Source organism: Carettochelys insculpta, chromosome 1 (genome assembly GCF_033958435.1).
Source record: "Carettochelys insculpta isolate YL-2023 chromosome 1, ASM3395843v1, whole genome shotgun sequence".
In the NCBI taxonomy this organism is placed as follows: Eukaryota; Metazoa; Chordata; order Testudines; family Carettochelyidae; genus Carettochelys; species Carettochelys insculpta.
Genome location: NC_134137.1, coordinates 203,521,745 through 203,537,515, shown reverse-complemented (window position 1 = coordinate 203,537,515; position 15,771 = coordinate 203,521,745). Strand labels below are relative to the sequence as shown.

Below are 15,771 nucleotides of genomic sequence, written 5' to 3'. Positions count from 1 at the left end.
GCTGGTGGTTTCCATGGCAGAGGATGTCAGTGGCAAAGATAGGAAAAGGAGGTAATAAGTACGTATGGAATTAATCAGGCTCCCGCCCCTTTCCCTCAGAGTGGTCCTGAACCACAGATACGCAGGGACGGGGACGGTTTATCAGGGGCAGGGGGGAATCTTTCAGGGCTGGCAGCTTCCCCTAGCCATGTCTTACTCCAAAGGCATATTACTGGGGCCTCCTACTGGAGAGGGAGCCTGCCTTTCCCAACAGAGGGCTCTGGCTTTGAAGAGCCTGGGGAGGTGACTGCTGCTGAGGAATACCTGCTAGGTTGGGCGTAGGAGGAGGGAAGAGCACGAATGGGAGGTGGGGCTACAGAAGGATAAGAGATGGGGCTCAGCTCCTAATTCTTGATTAGTAATCAGCCCTTCAGCATTTCAGTGCTCTGGGCCTAGGCAGGACGCAGGCCCTTGTACAGCCAGTCTCCAGCCTCTAAGTCAGCTGTTGCCTTGCCTCTTTTCCCAGGCCATGAAACACGGCGGACCCCCCAGAGTGTATGGCCTGAGTCCTGGTTGGTCACCCGACCCACCTGTTCACATCACTGTACAAACGCTCAGAAAAGCACAGATTGCAAAGGGGCAGGGGGTGTTACATACGCGGGGACCCAGATGTCATGGGGGAGGAGCAGTTTTATAACCCACTGTCGCCTTTAATCCCCACACCCGATGCCACTCAGTGTTACAAGAGACCCGTGAGTGCCCGTTTCTGTTCTGTAGTAACAAGGTATCTCTCTTAACAAAAGGCTGGTTTTCAGCTGCCTTATGAGAGGTTTCACTGGGAGCTTGTTGGGAGTCTGGGATGCATACATTATGTGTGCATGCAGAGATGTCAACTGAGTTGTAGGGCAAACGAAAGGGAAGGGCCCCAATCTAGTGGCCCCAGGAGCGATCTCCTTCAACTCCAGATCATTTACACTGGGATTCCCCAGCCCCTTTTAAAGGATTTCTGTGTCTGCAGTGCTTCTCTGCACCCCTCCCCTGCCCCATACCGTGGGGATTTGGTGCCTGTGTATTTATTTCTCTGGCGAAGTAAGTGTCCTAAGAATTAGGTGTCCAAATTCTACTGAATTTCAGTGGGATTCAACTTAACTTCCTTTGGCTCCAGTGAGAATCCTAGCTCCCTCTTTCTTACCACACCCAGAATTCTGCTAGGTATGTCACAGAGCAAAGAGGGAGCCCTGGGGAGCTGCAAGCCTGGGTTTAGATGTGATTGGACTGAGGAAGGACAGTGGTGGCTGCAGTCCTGTCATTGCTCTAAGTTCTTTCTCTTCTCTCTTGTTCCCCCCCCTCCTCCCCCAGACAACTGCCTGCAGGTGAACCAGACCCACAAGAACCTCACGGTTCTGGAGAACCAGTGGGTGACACTGGAGTGCGCTGTCACCAACCGCACCAGCCCTGCTTCACAGCTCTTGGTGGAATGGTACGTGTGGAAATCAGGCCACCCAGAGAAAGAGGCAGTGGTGCGGCTGAGCCGCCAGGCCACGCTGCAGTACGGAGACCTGGCAACTCTGAGTGGCCTGAGGAATAGGATGCATTTGGAGAGCCCTTCCCCAGGCCTGTACCTGCTCACCCTCCAGAACGTGACAGTGCGAGACAGTGGGGCCTATGACTGCCGTGTGGAGGAGTGGCTCTTGGATCCCAGCAACCAGTGGTACAAACGGGCAGAAGACCTCTCTGGGCTGACTACTGTCACAGTGAAACAGCCAGGTAATTGGGTCACGTGCCTCCGGCTCCGGGGCTGCGTTAGAGGGAGAAGGAGAAAGAAAGAGAGAGAGTGTGAGTCCCTTCCTCTCCCTCCCAGGCTGTGAAGCTCCTAGTCTAGCTTGCCATGCCTCTCGTCCACAGCCCCCGGAAATCTCCCACGTTGTGAGAAATGGCCTGCCCTTGTTACAGGGGCACATCTGCCACCTTCCGCCTGGGGACCTCAAAGCACTCCTCACTTCCAAGTGAGCCTGAGAAGGGGGCCATGTCTCCCCCAGCCCATGTGTTCGTCACTCAGCTTAGGCTTGATTGGGGCATGCTGGGTAGGGAGGGAAAGAACTGGCAGGCGCATGACTCTTCCATGCCCATTTCCTGCGCGCTCCTCATTTCTTTGCTCTGTTGCCTCACCCTGTACTCTGCTGCTGAGCTGGGGACAGCAAGAGCGGGCAGCAGCAGCAGCAGCGCTGAGCTAATGTCTTTGTGTCCCTTCATTGGCCCGGTGTGACTCTGGAGGGAGAGCACAGGGGTGCTGCAGAGACACATGTTCTCCTATAGGATTTGGAGATTGCTTGTCTTTCTCCCTGACGTGGCTGGAGAGCCTATGATTTTTTTTTTTTTTTAAAACACCAGCACCACCCTAGTTCAAGGGAGGGAAGAGGGCATGGGGAGTATGGAATTTATATCCAATTTTTTTCCCATTTAAATAATGCAAATGACTTCTGCATTGAACAAAAAATAAATACAATGTTCTGGTTTGAAATGTGACCTGTGTGACTTAGTGATCTGTTTAAAGGGCCTTATGGTGTTGCATGTGCGTCTGATGGGAGATAATGACATGGGTTGAAAGCTTCTTCAGGCATTCAGACTGGAGCTTTTGTCCAAGCTGTTTAGCAAGCTGGATCACTGCCATTCTACATATGGAGAAACTGAAGCGTATCAAGATTGTGAGCTGTCTAGCCTGGAAACAAAACTCCCAGCCCTCTAGCTGAAGAGGGGGTTAGGAAGCAATTTCTGCTAGGAGGAGATTATTTCATAACTGCTCGCTTGTGGGGCTTCTTGCACCTTTTTCTGAAGCAGCTGATGCTGGCTGCTCTCAGAGACAGGCTCTGGCTGGATGGGCCACTGGTCTGATCTGATACGGCAGTTTCTGTGTTCCCGGCTGCTGCCAAATGTGTGCTTGGCCAGATACAGAAAAGTGACAGTGGACACAGACCCTTAGGCTTTCCAGACCCGTGCCTGCTCTGCAGGGAGAGTGTGTCTGTACCCTTTCGCATACTGCAGGAACCCATGGCTGGAAAGCAAGGTCAGGCAGATTCAAACTAGGCAAAACGCACACGCATCAAGCAGTTTATCAAGGGATATGGTGGCTTCATCCTTTTGAAGTGTGGGAATCCAGACTGGATGTCTTTCTAAACAAACTGCTCTAGTTCAGTCAGAAATTATTGAGCTTGACGAAGGAATTGCTGTTTGAAATTCTCTGGCCTGTGCTAGGAAAAACAAGTCAGACTCGATCATAAATATTCCCTTCTGGATATAAGCACTTGGGAATACAGTCATAATTTTTTTTTTTTTTTTTTGACATTACTCCCCAGCATATTTCATTGGGACTTCTCCCTGGGGATGTGCAGTGAAGCTGGGAAAGTGTCAGAGACTGGAAAGGTTTTAGCAGGGACATTATCCCATGTGGAGAGAATTTGTGTCCTAAACAATAAAATGCTCTCAGGGATTGTGCAAATCATATCCATGAAATCTTTTCATAGGAAACTTTTCCAGCTGAGCTGGCTTCAACAGAAAGATCCCAGTGTCTCCAGGTAATTACTGTGTGGATTACACACACTATAGCTAAGATTATATGTAAATCTCCATTTGGGTTGAAACTTCCCATACTGCTTCGAAGCCCAGAAAGGAATGGTTTACCCAAGTATAGAAGGAAATCTCTTCAGCTCCTTTTGAGCTGTGACTGTGTGTGTTTGTGGGAGGTGGAGCGGGGAAGGAGGACTACCCTGAATTAGGTTTAAGAGTACGTCTTCACTACAGGGACAGTTGGCCCACGTCTGTCGATATTCCAGAGTTTGATTTACTGCACCTAGTAGGGACGTGCTAAATGCAATTTACAGGGCATCTTAGTTAGTGCCAGTATTCCTGCCCCTAATCAGGAGCAAGGGACGTCAGTGGGAGAGTTTTTCCCATTGACCACCTGTTGTGTGGACCGTGATAAAAATTGATTTTAGAGAAGTCAACTCCAGCTACCCAATTCTTGTAGCTGGATTTGTGCATCCAAAATTGATTTTACCTCCTAGTAACTCAAAAATGGCTGGAAAAAGCTCCAAATGTAGCATGTGAATCATTCTTCCATAAGAGACTCTTTGCTCTTATATTTGGGAAGCAGTAGTAGTGGGCAATTGGAATAATACTCACTGACCATAGTCTGAAGTTACCTGGTAGATAACTTGCAAAAAGGAGGAAAACTGCACTTTTGCTTGTCCTGTATTTGCTTCTTTATAGGGAGGCCTGGATTTGCCCTGCTTGTGCTTTATCTTAGAACTATCAAGAATGTCAAGGCATGTCTTCTCCAGGTCCTCCTGTGACCTCCTTGAAGGACATGAACTCAACCCCCTGACAAATACATGCAGTCTTACGTAACCTGCGTGAAGATTCTTACATGGGAGTTTCCTTAGGAACATCTGAAAAACCTAAGAACTGCTAAAAAGTTCCTGAGGAGACCCATATCCAGTAATGCTTAAGAGGCGTAGGGAGGGGGGATCCTGCTAGTTGAAAACGTCCCCTGCTGTCCTTCAGAGAGAAGTTCTGATTCTGCAGACCTCAGGGACCCAAACAAAAAGTCCAATTTTTCCAAACCTCTTTAGGCTCTCAGGATGGAGGCTGCACTGCTATCAAAGGCTGTAGGAGGAGAGCCACACACATTATTGCTTAGTGCCTGCAGGAAGTGGGGCAAGTGAAATGCAGGGGTAGAATAAAGGAGAAAAGTCCCTCCTGCTTCAGCAGTCTCACCATTGTCCACGCAGGGGATTGCAGGCAAGCAGAGATGTTCTTCCCTATTCCACCGGTCTCCCATTGTGTGAGCTTTAGGAGTCTGAGTGGCTTCTCTGACCCCTTGAGCCTAGGGCTGCTCATCCTAAGGTCCCCATGCTGAACTTCATAGGGTCAATGAAGATACCCACACAGCTCTTAATAGGCTTCCCATCCCAAAATTAGCCCCCTGAACCCAGGAGCCAGCCAAAGTAGCTTCAAAAGGTCTGCGCGGGGGCAGCACTCCTGTAAATGGAACTGAGGTGGCCTAGAAGGTCGAAAAGCAGAGTGGGATGTAGAGGTGTGTTTTTTGGGTGGGAGGAGCTCCAAGGAGAAGTCCTGCTTCCTTTTAGATCTGCTGAGGTCTGCAAGGGGACCCTCCTGCCAGGTTTTTGAGGAGAAATTGTTTTTTCCATTGACAGATTCCCTTGTAGCTGGTAGCACTCTGAGCGAGGAGCACCGACGGCCACCACAGTCCCTGGGGCAAGGTGGTGGGCTGGGGGGAGCACCGAGCCCCAAAAGGGACAGGGCCAAGAATAGGTCTGGCACCACCCAGATCGCAGCACTGGGACTCTGCAGCCCCCATTGGCTCAAAGCCACGCACAGCTGGAGCAACACTGCTGTGGCATTTCAAAGGGACCTGGGGGCAACTGCCCCCTCCCCAGCCAGCAACGGGTCTGCTCTGAACTGAGTCTGTACAAGGAACAGGGCTAGTAGTGTCATTCTCAAATCTGTGAACAGAAGCAAAGATCTTCACCAGCTCTTTGAGGTGCTGTAACAGGTTCTCCAGAGCCCACATTCCCCGATGTTATGAAATCACATGTTAATTGCTCTTGAAATGAGATTTTTAATCAACTAAATTTAGGTCCTGGACCCTGGTTCTCAGCTAGAGGAGTTGATGAAGCTTGTTTTCTCTCTCGCTTGCACACTCTCTCTCTCTCTCTCTCGCCTTTGCTTTTTGCCCCTTTTGCAGCAAACAGTAAAAACAAGAAATCCCACAACCCTGAGACTCTTGGAACTGTATTTAACACCTCTGCTTTGGGGCCGCATCATGAAGTAGTCCATTGGCTTTGTACTATTTCAGAGAAAAGTCAATGTTGACCCAAGATCAGACGTGTCAGTATTGCAGCCAGAGTATGAGGGTGGCTTTTGTAAATTTTAGAGCTATGAATAAAAATTAGGCTTATCATGTAAAATGATTTGCAACATGAATGATGGAGCAGTGTTGTTCTTTAACACATACCATGTGAGTGACTGTAGGAGGCCTGGAACTGGGAGTTCTCTGGGGGCTTTTTTGTGCATCTAATGTAATTACGAGGGTGTCAGAGTTTTTCTGTGCCACTGTCTATGCCAGTGGTGCACAAAGGGGGTGGGGTGACATTTTGTAAGGGGGGGCACAGCGCGATCGGCCTCCGCCACCCTTGCAGCTTCTACTGCCCCCGCCTTCTGCTTCCTCCCCCACCACGCCAGTGATCTCCGCTGCTGCTGTTGCCAAGGGAGCACAGTGACCAATGGGAATGGCACCCTACCCCACCCCACCCCCGTCACAGTGGACACTGGTCTAGTCAGAAAGTGCAGAGGCCCTAAGCCAGGCGGCAGGGGCACCCAGCAAGTTCCCAGCTCTGTAAGGTGGCCGCATTGGTCCCAACAGCCTGTGTCACGCTGATGTCCGGGACCCCCTGCCCCACCACCAAGATGCTGGTGTGGAGCAAGTGCTGCTTGCTGCCTGGGGCTGGGGAGTGTAGAGCCACTTTCAGCCTGGTGCCACTGCTGCCCCTCAACACAACGCAGCCCAGGGCCACCACCTCTCTGGTCTGCAGCTGCACCAAGTGGTCATCAGTGCAGCAAGGGCAGTGCCGCTGAGGTGGCAGTAGTGATGCAGCTGAGCGCCTGGGGTCCTCCCTTTGAGACATCCCCCCAGGCACCGCTCCCCCTTCAGGGCACCCCATGAGTCCTCCACATACCTTCCCGGGGTCCTCCTTCCTGAGCACCCCTCCCCTTTTGAGGCACCACCCTGGAGCTCCCCAGCACCCCCTTCCTAAGCATCCCATTCCCTTCCTGAGCACATCCTCTGCATCCCTTCCTGTGGTCCTCCCACAGTTTGGTGGGAGGAGGGGTGGGTAGCTAATTGCGGGGATGAAAAGTGGGGCTTGTCATAAAAAGTTTGCTCGCCCCGGCCCATGCACTGGCACGCTTCCTGAGAGGTTGCCTCCTGGGTAGCACAAGCAAGGCCTATCTGTCCTATGGGGAAGTTTCCATTTGACCAGCTGTCCAAGGAGGAGCATTGTTCACTGGGGATGTTTGCAATGGTGCTGTGGCCATGGATAGGCTGTGGTTAGCCTGGGGACTGTGTTTCAGCCGCTCCTGTGGTACGGGTGGTGGCTGTCTGTCTGGGCTGGGAAGAGCTAGCTCTTTCAGCCAGCGCTTGTTCTGTTTTTTCTCTCCCCATTTCTTCCTCGATGTTTCCGGATGGTCAGATCCCACCTTGCAGGTGGATCCCGCCACTTCCAACCTCACGGTGCTCGAGAAGGAGCCCTTCCCGCTGGACTGCAGCATTCTGTCCCGCTCCAGCCATGAGTCCCACTTCGCTGTGACCTGGTACAACCTGAGGCTGAAGGACGGAGGAGGCCTCGTGAGCCGTGGCCCGGAGGAAGAGGAGGAGAGGGAGGCCTTGCTGAGCGTGGGCCCAGATGCGGTGTTTGGCCCAGAGGCAGGCCGCTTTGAAGGCAGGCTGCGCTTCCAGAGGCTCTCGTCCATGCTCTACCGCCTGACAGTGCTGCAGGCAGGCACTGCTGATGCTGGCAACTACTCGTGCCGCGTGGAGGAGTGGCTGCCCGACCCCAAGGGGGTGTGGTACAGGCTGGCTGAGGAGGAGTCTGGCACTGTCACTATTCACATTCAGGACACAGGTGAGAACGTCAGGAGGCTCCAGCGGGGTGGCGGGGCAGGGGACACTGGAGAGAAATGGCCGAGAAATGGCCGTCAATGTATCTAAGCTAATGCTTTCCTTCCCTGGGATCTTTCAAGGGCACTAGTAATGGGGCCTGGAGCCTTTGCCTCTGTGTTAGGTTCCGATGAGCAGGGACCCAAAGTCATTCCTGTCTGGTGTCCCCTGGGTCTTTAGTTGGTGCCTTTCGGCCTAGGGGGCATGTGTCCAACATGATAATATACTCCTGGCACCGTTGACCCCAGTTGCCCCTCTGGTTGGCCATCAAGGCAGAAGGGCCAAGGACTGAAAGGGCCTTGGAGACCGAATTACCCTGTTCTTCTTAGAAGTGGCTCCTTCCAGTTAGGACCAAGGTGGGTTGAGGCACCAGTGCTATTGAGAAGGCTGGTGCTGTTCCTTTCTGGAGGGTAAGGAGAGGGGCTTGTTGGTCAGAGCACTCAACCCTGGCACCTTTCACGAGCACTGTAGCTGCTGACAGCCCGGACCAGCAAACACGGCGAGAGGCCAGGCAGTGCAGGCTATGTCCGTCGCTAGCCCGCATCCCTGAGAGACAACAGCCAGAAGCCCTGAAATGAGGTGATATAGACTCATGTCCCTCAGGGGCTAGGATGAGACACTTCCTCAAACTCTAGTGACCCAGGTGCTCCCAGGGAGGACAAGCCCTGGTCCATGCAGCAGGGTGAAATCCAGCCTCCGGAGGGTCAGCTGCCCAGCGAGAGGCTGCATTGCCCTGTGCACAGGAGACACTTGCTGGGAACTGCTGAGGAGTTTGGCACCTGTGCTGCTTGCCTCTCTGCTGTTCTGAGAGCCAGGGAGTGTGCTGGGCCCTGTTCTCCAGCCTTCCTAGTTTCTTTTCCCAGCACGTAGGGTGAGAAGGTGCAGAAGGTGGCTTTGGGTGCAAATTCTGTGCATTCTGCAGGGCTAGGAGCTGCAGATGGCTCCCTTGTCACCCATAGCATTTCAGGGGCCCTTTGTGCACACCAGCTGTCCTCTCTGGTTTCCCTGCTGGCTTACTTGGTGGGGGTCCATTCTGGAGCCAGGGGTGGGGAATCTTAGTTGGAAGTGTTCCAGTCTGTGTCGTAGTGAGGCCCCGTTGGCACACCCATTGGAGATCTGGGGATGGATCGCAGAGCTAGAGGCACGAGTGAGGCTGGGTGTTAAGCAGTCATACTAGTGAGCCACTGCATCCTTTCTGCTCCCTGTGGAGGGGGACGTAAACAAGGTGCCTTTAGACTGATAAAGATGGTAGGTGGAAAGAACCACAGTGTGTCTCTGAGACCAGGGTGCAGTGCTCCCTGTAAGCTGAGCACTTGGGCCACCGCCCAGCTGATTAGCGGAGCACCCGTAGCTGGCAGCATGCATTTCTATTGGTGGAGCACATCCTCGTATGCCTTGGTGCACATAACAATATTTATTCTGCCCATGGATGGAAAAAATTCAAGGGAGCCCTGGCAGGGTCAGAAGATTTCACGTCTGTCTCTTCAAATAAGGGACATAAATTCATGTGTAAGTTGTAGCTGCACCACTCTTTGAGGTCTGTCTCCCTTGCCCAACCCCTCTGTTTCCTTGTGAGGAGGTTTGCTGTCACCATGGCACAGAAAACATGGGGCATAAATACACACAAAAGCTCTGCTCTGGGTAAACCACCCCCTCAAGCACCAAATCGTACCGCTGCATCAGAGCTAAGGATACCAGACTAGTTACTGTGTGAGCCAGTTGGATTGTGTGCTGTGCTGTGTCTGCACATTATCCCTTCATCTCTGCCTGCCACGCAAGACAAAGCGATGCAGCCAGCCGTGTGTGTGACTCATACCAGGAACCTCCAGAAATTGGATCTTATGTTTCATTGAGGCTTTAAATGGAAAACACTTCCAGAATAGGTGGTAGAACAGGATCCGAGCCCTGTCTGGAAGGTAGCTCAGTGCAACCTTTGGGAGGGGAGCTGGAGAGAGCAGAGTTACCATTGTCTCCTTTCAACCAAACCCCATCACCCACAAACTCGGAGGCGCCTTATGGTTCCGCGATCATAAAGAGTACGAGTCCTCCCAAGGAAAGTTGCAAACTTCAGCTACTTTATTCTGGAGGACAGAATAAAAGGGAAACTTTCCCTGAGCCGCTGCTGTGTGTTGATGAGTCTGGCAATGTTTGCTGTTTTTCTTGGAGCCCCGGATACCAGAGTCATGGGGTTAGGTGACAAACCTTGGTTTTCGTGTCAAACAAAGTTTCTTGGTTTCAATGGTTGCCGCACAGGAGTCAAATATGGCCTGACCTCACCCTGAAGCCTGAGACACCAGCAGGCAAAGAAACACAGAAAAGCTATAATTTTAAAAATCTCATAACTTTTTGAGACCTGATTTAAGATGAATAATTAATGTTGGCTCTACAGGTTGAACCTCTGTAGTCCAGCACTCTGGTCCAGAAATATCCATGGTCCAGCAGGATTTTCGTTCATTGCATGTCCACTTATGGATGTGGCCAAGTCTCCCATAGTCCCGTAAAGTTTGTTTCCAGCCACCAGTCCAGGCTCTCGGTGTATGTGCTGTTATTTAGCTGTAATTTACCCCTAAATGCCTTCTAAGGGCCCAGTGAGCGGTGGAAGTGTTGGTAATGCCGCTAGACAATACTGATTTCCCGTGCGTGGTCCAGCAAATTCCCTCATTCAGCACCAGTCAGGTCCGGAGGTTGCTGGACTAAAGAGGTTCAACCTATACTGCTTTATTCATGTCTCCAAATAAATTCCCAGTCCTGTGTATTCCATTCAGTCAGTGACTGCCCCCTGCTCAGCCCAGCATAAGGGTAAAAGACCAAGAAAAGCCCCTCTGCTTTACAATGTGGAGCCACATAATTTCAAATAAGTAATGTAAACCAGACCCTGAGTGTTGGGCACTTAAGCTACAGCCTTAAGGAACCTTCATGCCCAGGTACAGACCACACTTGAGGTCCCACTCCTACTACAGACTGCAGCTGTAACTCTCTTGAGGGATGGTCAGTTGGTGTGGTCTTGTTATGGTGCAGCATAGAGGGCTCCCAACCATTTGGATAGGGCAGTTGCATGTTTTATAGAATTCATTTCACAGTCATACTGAAAGTCACCCTTTCTTGTTTTGCAATAATAAGGAGTGAGGGGACAGCCATCCTCCTGAGTACAGAGAAGAATTAGTTTTAAAATAAAGGAGTAAGTTTCAGGCATGGAAAACAAACCCCTCTAGCTGAGATTTATTGCAGGGAAAGAGCACCCTTCTGGGGAAGGGAGATTTGAAAATCCACTCAGCCCATGATGACGGTCCCCCGGTCCCCCTCCGCCATCTCCATGGTAGTCTGTTACGACTGTCTCGTTGGCTAAGGTTCATTGCTTAGTGTGTTTTGGGGCTCTTTTTCCTTCCCCATCTCTGCTTTCAGGTTCCACTCTGCAGTCCATCATCTGCTCCAATGATGCCCTCTTCTACTTCGTGTTCTTCTACCCCTTCCCCATCTTCGGCATCCTGATCATCACCATCCTGCTGGTGCGGTTCAAGAGCAGAAACTCCAGCAAGAACTCAGAGGGCAAAAATGGGGTTCCTTTGCTGTGGATCAAAGAGCCACATCTCAACTACTCTCCAACCTGCCTGGAGCCGCCTGTCCTCAGCATCCACCCGGGAACAATAGACTAAAGGGGAGAGGCCCTGATGGAACCACAAATTGAGAGAGAGAGAGAGAGAGAGAGAGCGCGCAAAGACACACCTGGAGTCCAAAGGAACAAAGTGGTTTTCATGTTCTTGTTTTGTTTGTTTCAGCGTCTGTTCCTCAGCTCCATGGCCAAGCCTTTTGGAGTTCCCCGTCCCTGGGGATTGGAGGGTCTGAGTCTTCCTCAAGCACCTGTGGTAACAAAACGAGTCCAGAGACGGACGGACAGTTCACATGCTTGCTGTACATAGTGGATTTTCCTCTCGGGTTCATTTTCTTCTCATCTGTTGTTGTCCTTTGGGCTAAGCTTTTGTCTCCCAAAGACTGTAGTGTTCCCCTCCCTGTCGCACCGTCCTAGAGGAGTTTCACCCAGCACTCTGGTTTGGGTGTCCTGGGGCTCTTTTTGGAGTACGCCTGTTTATTTCCTGAAGTAGATTTTGTTTGCTGTCCTTGGACTTCAATGCTGTAGTGAGCAAAGTCTTCCCTGAAGGCGAATTGAGTTGGCTGCTCACTGTCCTGAAGTGAACAGAAGCGTGGCCCCGAGGACAGGTGAGTTTCGTCAAGGTCCACCTTGAAGATGAAGCTGGCTCATCTCCTTTTACGTCCCAAATGTTTCTCCTTTCTGTGAGGATTTCCTGTGTACGCGCGGCTTCATTTGAAGGTGTCGTCTTGGACAGGGCTGGATGCGCAGGCCACTTGCAGTCAGGACTAATGCAGCCCACTTTGCTTCAAAGGACTATGTGTGCCTGGGACGCATGAAACGCACTGGCCCTGCTACTAGCCGGAGAAAGCTTCCCACACAGTCCTTCCAGCCTACCAGGAACAAAAGCCTCCCCACCCCAGCCCTGGTTTTAGTAACCCAGGCTGCCAGTGTCTCCGAAGCAGCATGGTTGAGACTGGACTGCTGCGCGCACCTGTCACACAGCACCAAATGACTGGCTCCAACCTCGCTAGCATGACCAAAGTAGTGACTTTAAGGAACCAGGGAAAGGGGAGGCTCTGCTGGGTGGAATTTGTTACATTGGAATGGTTCTGCCAGGGTGGTGCGATACAGCCACTCTGGGCAATGGGAGCGTGGAATTAATGCCCAGGTTTCATTGCATTTCCCAATGAGTTGCACTAATTACCAATGTGAGTTAAAAGCAGACAAGGTGGCTGCAGGAGAGATTTGCTCCCCAGGTGCTTCTGTGCCCTCTGGAGAGAAACGAATACCCTCCCTCTTCTCTTGTTTGTGTGCCATTTTCTTTTGTGTTGGCTTTATTTCTCTAGGAGAACAACCCTCTTCCCCGCAACGCCCCCCGCCCCCAGTCACCTGGTCTTTATTGTAAGCAAGTACTGGGGCGGGAAATGCTGTTCTTTCTGTGAAAGACAGAGCTGTTAGAAACCGAATGGGGGCTCTGTATAATCAGGGCAGCCAAACTCCGCTACCCAATAAGCCAAGTACCCCGGGCACATTGTATGTCAGAAATTGCCTCCTCTCTAACACAGTCTCAGCGTGGCTCACGAAGGAGCAGGGAAGTGATGGCCTAAAATAGCCTTTCAGTGTCTTCCTCCATGTCTTCCGGGCAAACCGGGCAGTTTCTCTTTTGTGGAGCGGCTGAATCCAAGTGGGGATGTACTGCACATTGTGTATCCCCGCCCCTGTATGTCTGTGAGGGCCCATTCCTGTAGCCTCTGCCCTTTCCAAGGCAATAGGATGGACCATCCTTCCTCAAAAGAGAAGGGTCTAGCTGGTCCACTGTAGAGCTGCCCTGCTCAGAGAACTCTGTGGGGCTAGTCAGTTAAGCCATGATACTCTGATGCCTCCGTGCAGGTGAAAACCCCGCATAGAAATCTACGCCCTGTGTAATTTCTCCGTAGATCAGAGAGGGGTGAGGGTGGGGACATCTGTGTTAAACACGTGTACTAAAATGTCACTCCATCAGAGGGAAAGTGCATCTAACGTTTGTTTTAAGACATCTCTTTCCTTTCAAGGAAGGAGTTTGTGTGTTCCATTTCACTCATACTGTGTCGAAGTCTCCCTCCGTCAGATTGTTATTGCTCAGCAGCCCGTGTGTGTAAAATATTGCTCTTTAATTTTCATTTATACACCACTTCTCCCCTTTAATATAGTAAGGGTCTGCTCAAAAGGGAGGATTGAAAAGTGAATGGATATGAAGAACCAACCAACCAAAAAAAAAAGTAGCCCCAAAGCCAGTGAGTACTGTTTCAAAATGTAAAATCTCCTGTACCTACTGCTTCAGGGCAGGAAGTGCAACTCATTTTGGTTTTAAAAGGAAAAAAAAGACAGCAAAAGGAGCCTTTCCTGACCTAAGAGAACATTGCTGCTCAGCTGTGGGTTGGAATTCTGCTGTATTGATCCAGTAACCTCTCCGTTTCTCTACAATATCCTTTCTGACTGGCATTGCTTCCATTTTCCCATGAAAAGCTGTTCCACAGTGACCTCCAGTGGCCAGGAACATTCCATTCCATGGCACTGCTCTCTTCAGCAGATGCATTCTTGAGGGCCATAAGATGGGATTTCTCTTTAAGCAGCATTTTGTGGTTACGCATTTTACCGGGAATATGACTTATCAATTATGCTGGCAACAAATTGCCCAGCCTCACTTTTTTTTTTTTTTTTTTACAAAAAGCAGACTCTTCCTCCAACAACTCTTTTCGTGACAGTTTTTCAAACAACTTTTTCTCTGCTTTAACTTTCTGTGATGAGCCACGAAGCAAAGAGAAAAACCAGTCCATGCATGATGTGGAAAACTGTTTGGGATTTTTTTTTAAGAGCTTTGTACTATGTTGCACTAAACATGTTTTATACAACACACCTGAGAGCTGTAGTAAACTGTGTTGAAATCGTGATGAATGCTTGTTGCTGGTTTTGTGAGATACAGGCTTTCAACGTGCTTTTATTTTACTCTGTCATTCACATGCCCTCGTGTGCTGCTGGCCAAGAGGTAACTTCTGCCTGGCACCTGAGATTAGCTGCTGTAGCCAAGTGAGGTGAGATGAGGCTTTTGGGTTCCAACCAGGCTCTGGTCAGAGTTTAGGGTGGAAAATAGGCAATCAGCAGCCAAGAGGCTGGCAACTGATTTTCCCACACTGGCGGGCTGGTCACGCTAGGCCCAACCCTTGGGGCGAGACCCCACCTACCTGTACGTGGTCATCCTTCTGCAGACACGAAGGCCCTGGTTCAGAGCACACCATGCCCTTCCTCTCTCCCACATGGTGGAGGGATAGCTCAGTGGTTTGAGTATTGGCCTACTAAACCCAGCATTGTGAGCTCAGTCCTTGAGGAGGCCATTAAGAGATTGGAGCAAATAGGTGTCCGGGATGTTGCTTGGTCCTGCCAAGAGGGCAGGGGACTGAACTAGATGACCTCCCAAGGTCCCTTCCAGTTCCGGGAGATTTGTATCTCCAATTAATAACTATCAGGATGTCAGAAGAAAGGCTTCTGTTGGTTTCCGAGAGCCTTCTAGAGCTGCTGGCTTCCAGGTGAATGCTGGTTTTCTGCTGACACAGCTGGGCTCTCATTCTGGGTTCCAATGTGCACAGTCACGATGAGGTGGCAGAATAACTTGCTCTGGCTTGCTTGGGGAGCTGCTTGGTGCAGAAATTGCCTTAGAATGTAATCCTACAGATTCAAGCTTGAAACATGTAGGAGCCGCCCATTTCCTTGGTTCTCAGTTGTGTGCATTCTCTGAAAGACCTTGGGTGGCAATGCAGTTGTAAACCCATTTTTATTGACAGTGCCAGGATCTGGCCCCCCTTTTGTAAAGCCACTTTGTCCAGACTCCTGGTCTTCGGGTGGCACAGATTTAAGGATCACGTTTTCTAGAGGTTCCTCTTCCCTCCCTCACCCTCTTTCCCCAAGTTAGCCTAAATGGACACACCACGCAGGAGAGGGGAGTGCATGGTATGTGCTAAACCAGGGCCAGCATGTCTGCAGAAGGATGGCCATGTGCAGGTGGGTGGGGTTTCTCCCCATGGGTTGGGCCAAGGGTGACCAGCCAGCCAGTGTGGAAAATCAGGCTGGGGGTGAAGGGTTATAGGTCCCTAGATAAGAAAAAGCCCCAAGTATCAGGACCATCCCTATAAAATCCAGACATCTAGTCAGCCCATTTGGGCCTCTCTCTGCAGCTCAAACTGAAATGCAAGGAGCACAGTCTATGTGGGAAGCAGCCAGGCGGTGTGTAGCAGAGAACCATTTGGGAGTTCTAGGCCTTATCTCTTTGACAGCACCCAGAGCGCACACTCTGGCCTTAGAAACCTACTTCTTCCTTGAATGCTGTGGATGTGCCCAACAAGATCTGCGCCACAGTCCTAGTGCTGCTGCTTTCCTTTAAAACACTCAAGACTCGACCAAGTTTTTAATTTAAAAAAAAAAAGGAGCGGGGAGA

General features: G+C 50.8%; 1 protein-coding gene across 3 annotated transcripts in view; it reads left to right on the top strand.

Moving 5' to 3' along the window:
• IGSF3 (immunoglobulin superfamily member 3) overlaps positions 1-14,002 on the top strand; it is a 185,352-nt gene extending 171,350 nt beyond the window's left edge. For all 3 annotated transcript variants that reach the window (XM_074997989.1, XM_074997972.1, XM_074997982.1), the window contains 3 exons: positions 1,339-1,746; positions 7,248-7,679; positions 11,117-14,002. In XM_074997989.1, the coding sequence (XP_074854090.1) occupies positions 1,339-1,746; positions 7,248-7,679; positions 11,117-11,367 (1,091 nt within the window). In that variant the 3' untranslated portion in view covers positions 11,368-14,002. The remainder of the gene's footprint in view (positions 1-1,338; positions 1,747-7,247; positions 7,680-11,116) is intronic.
• Positions 14,003-15,771: the final 1,769 nt, after the last annotated feature.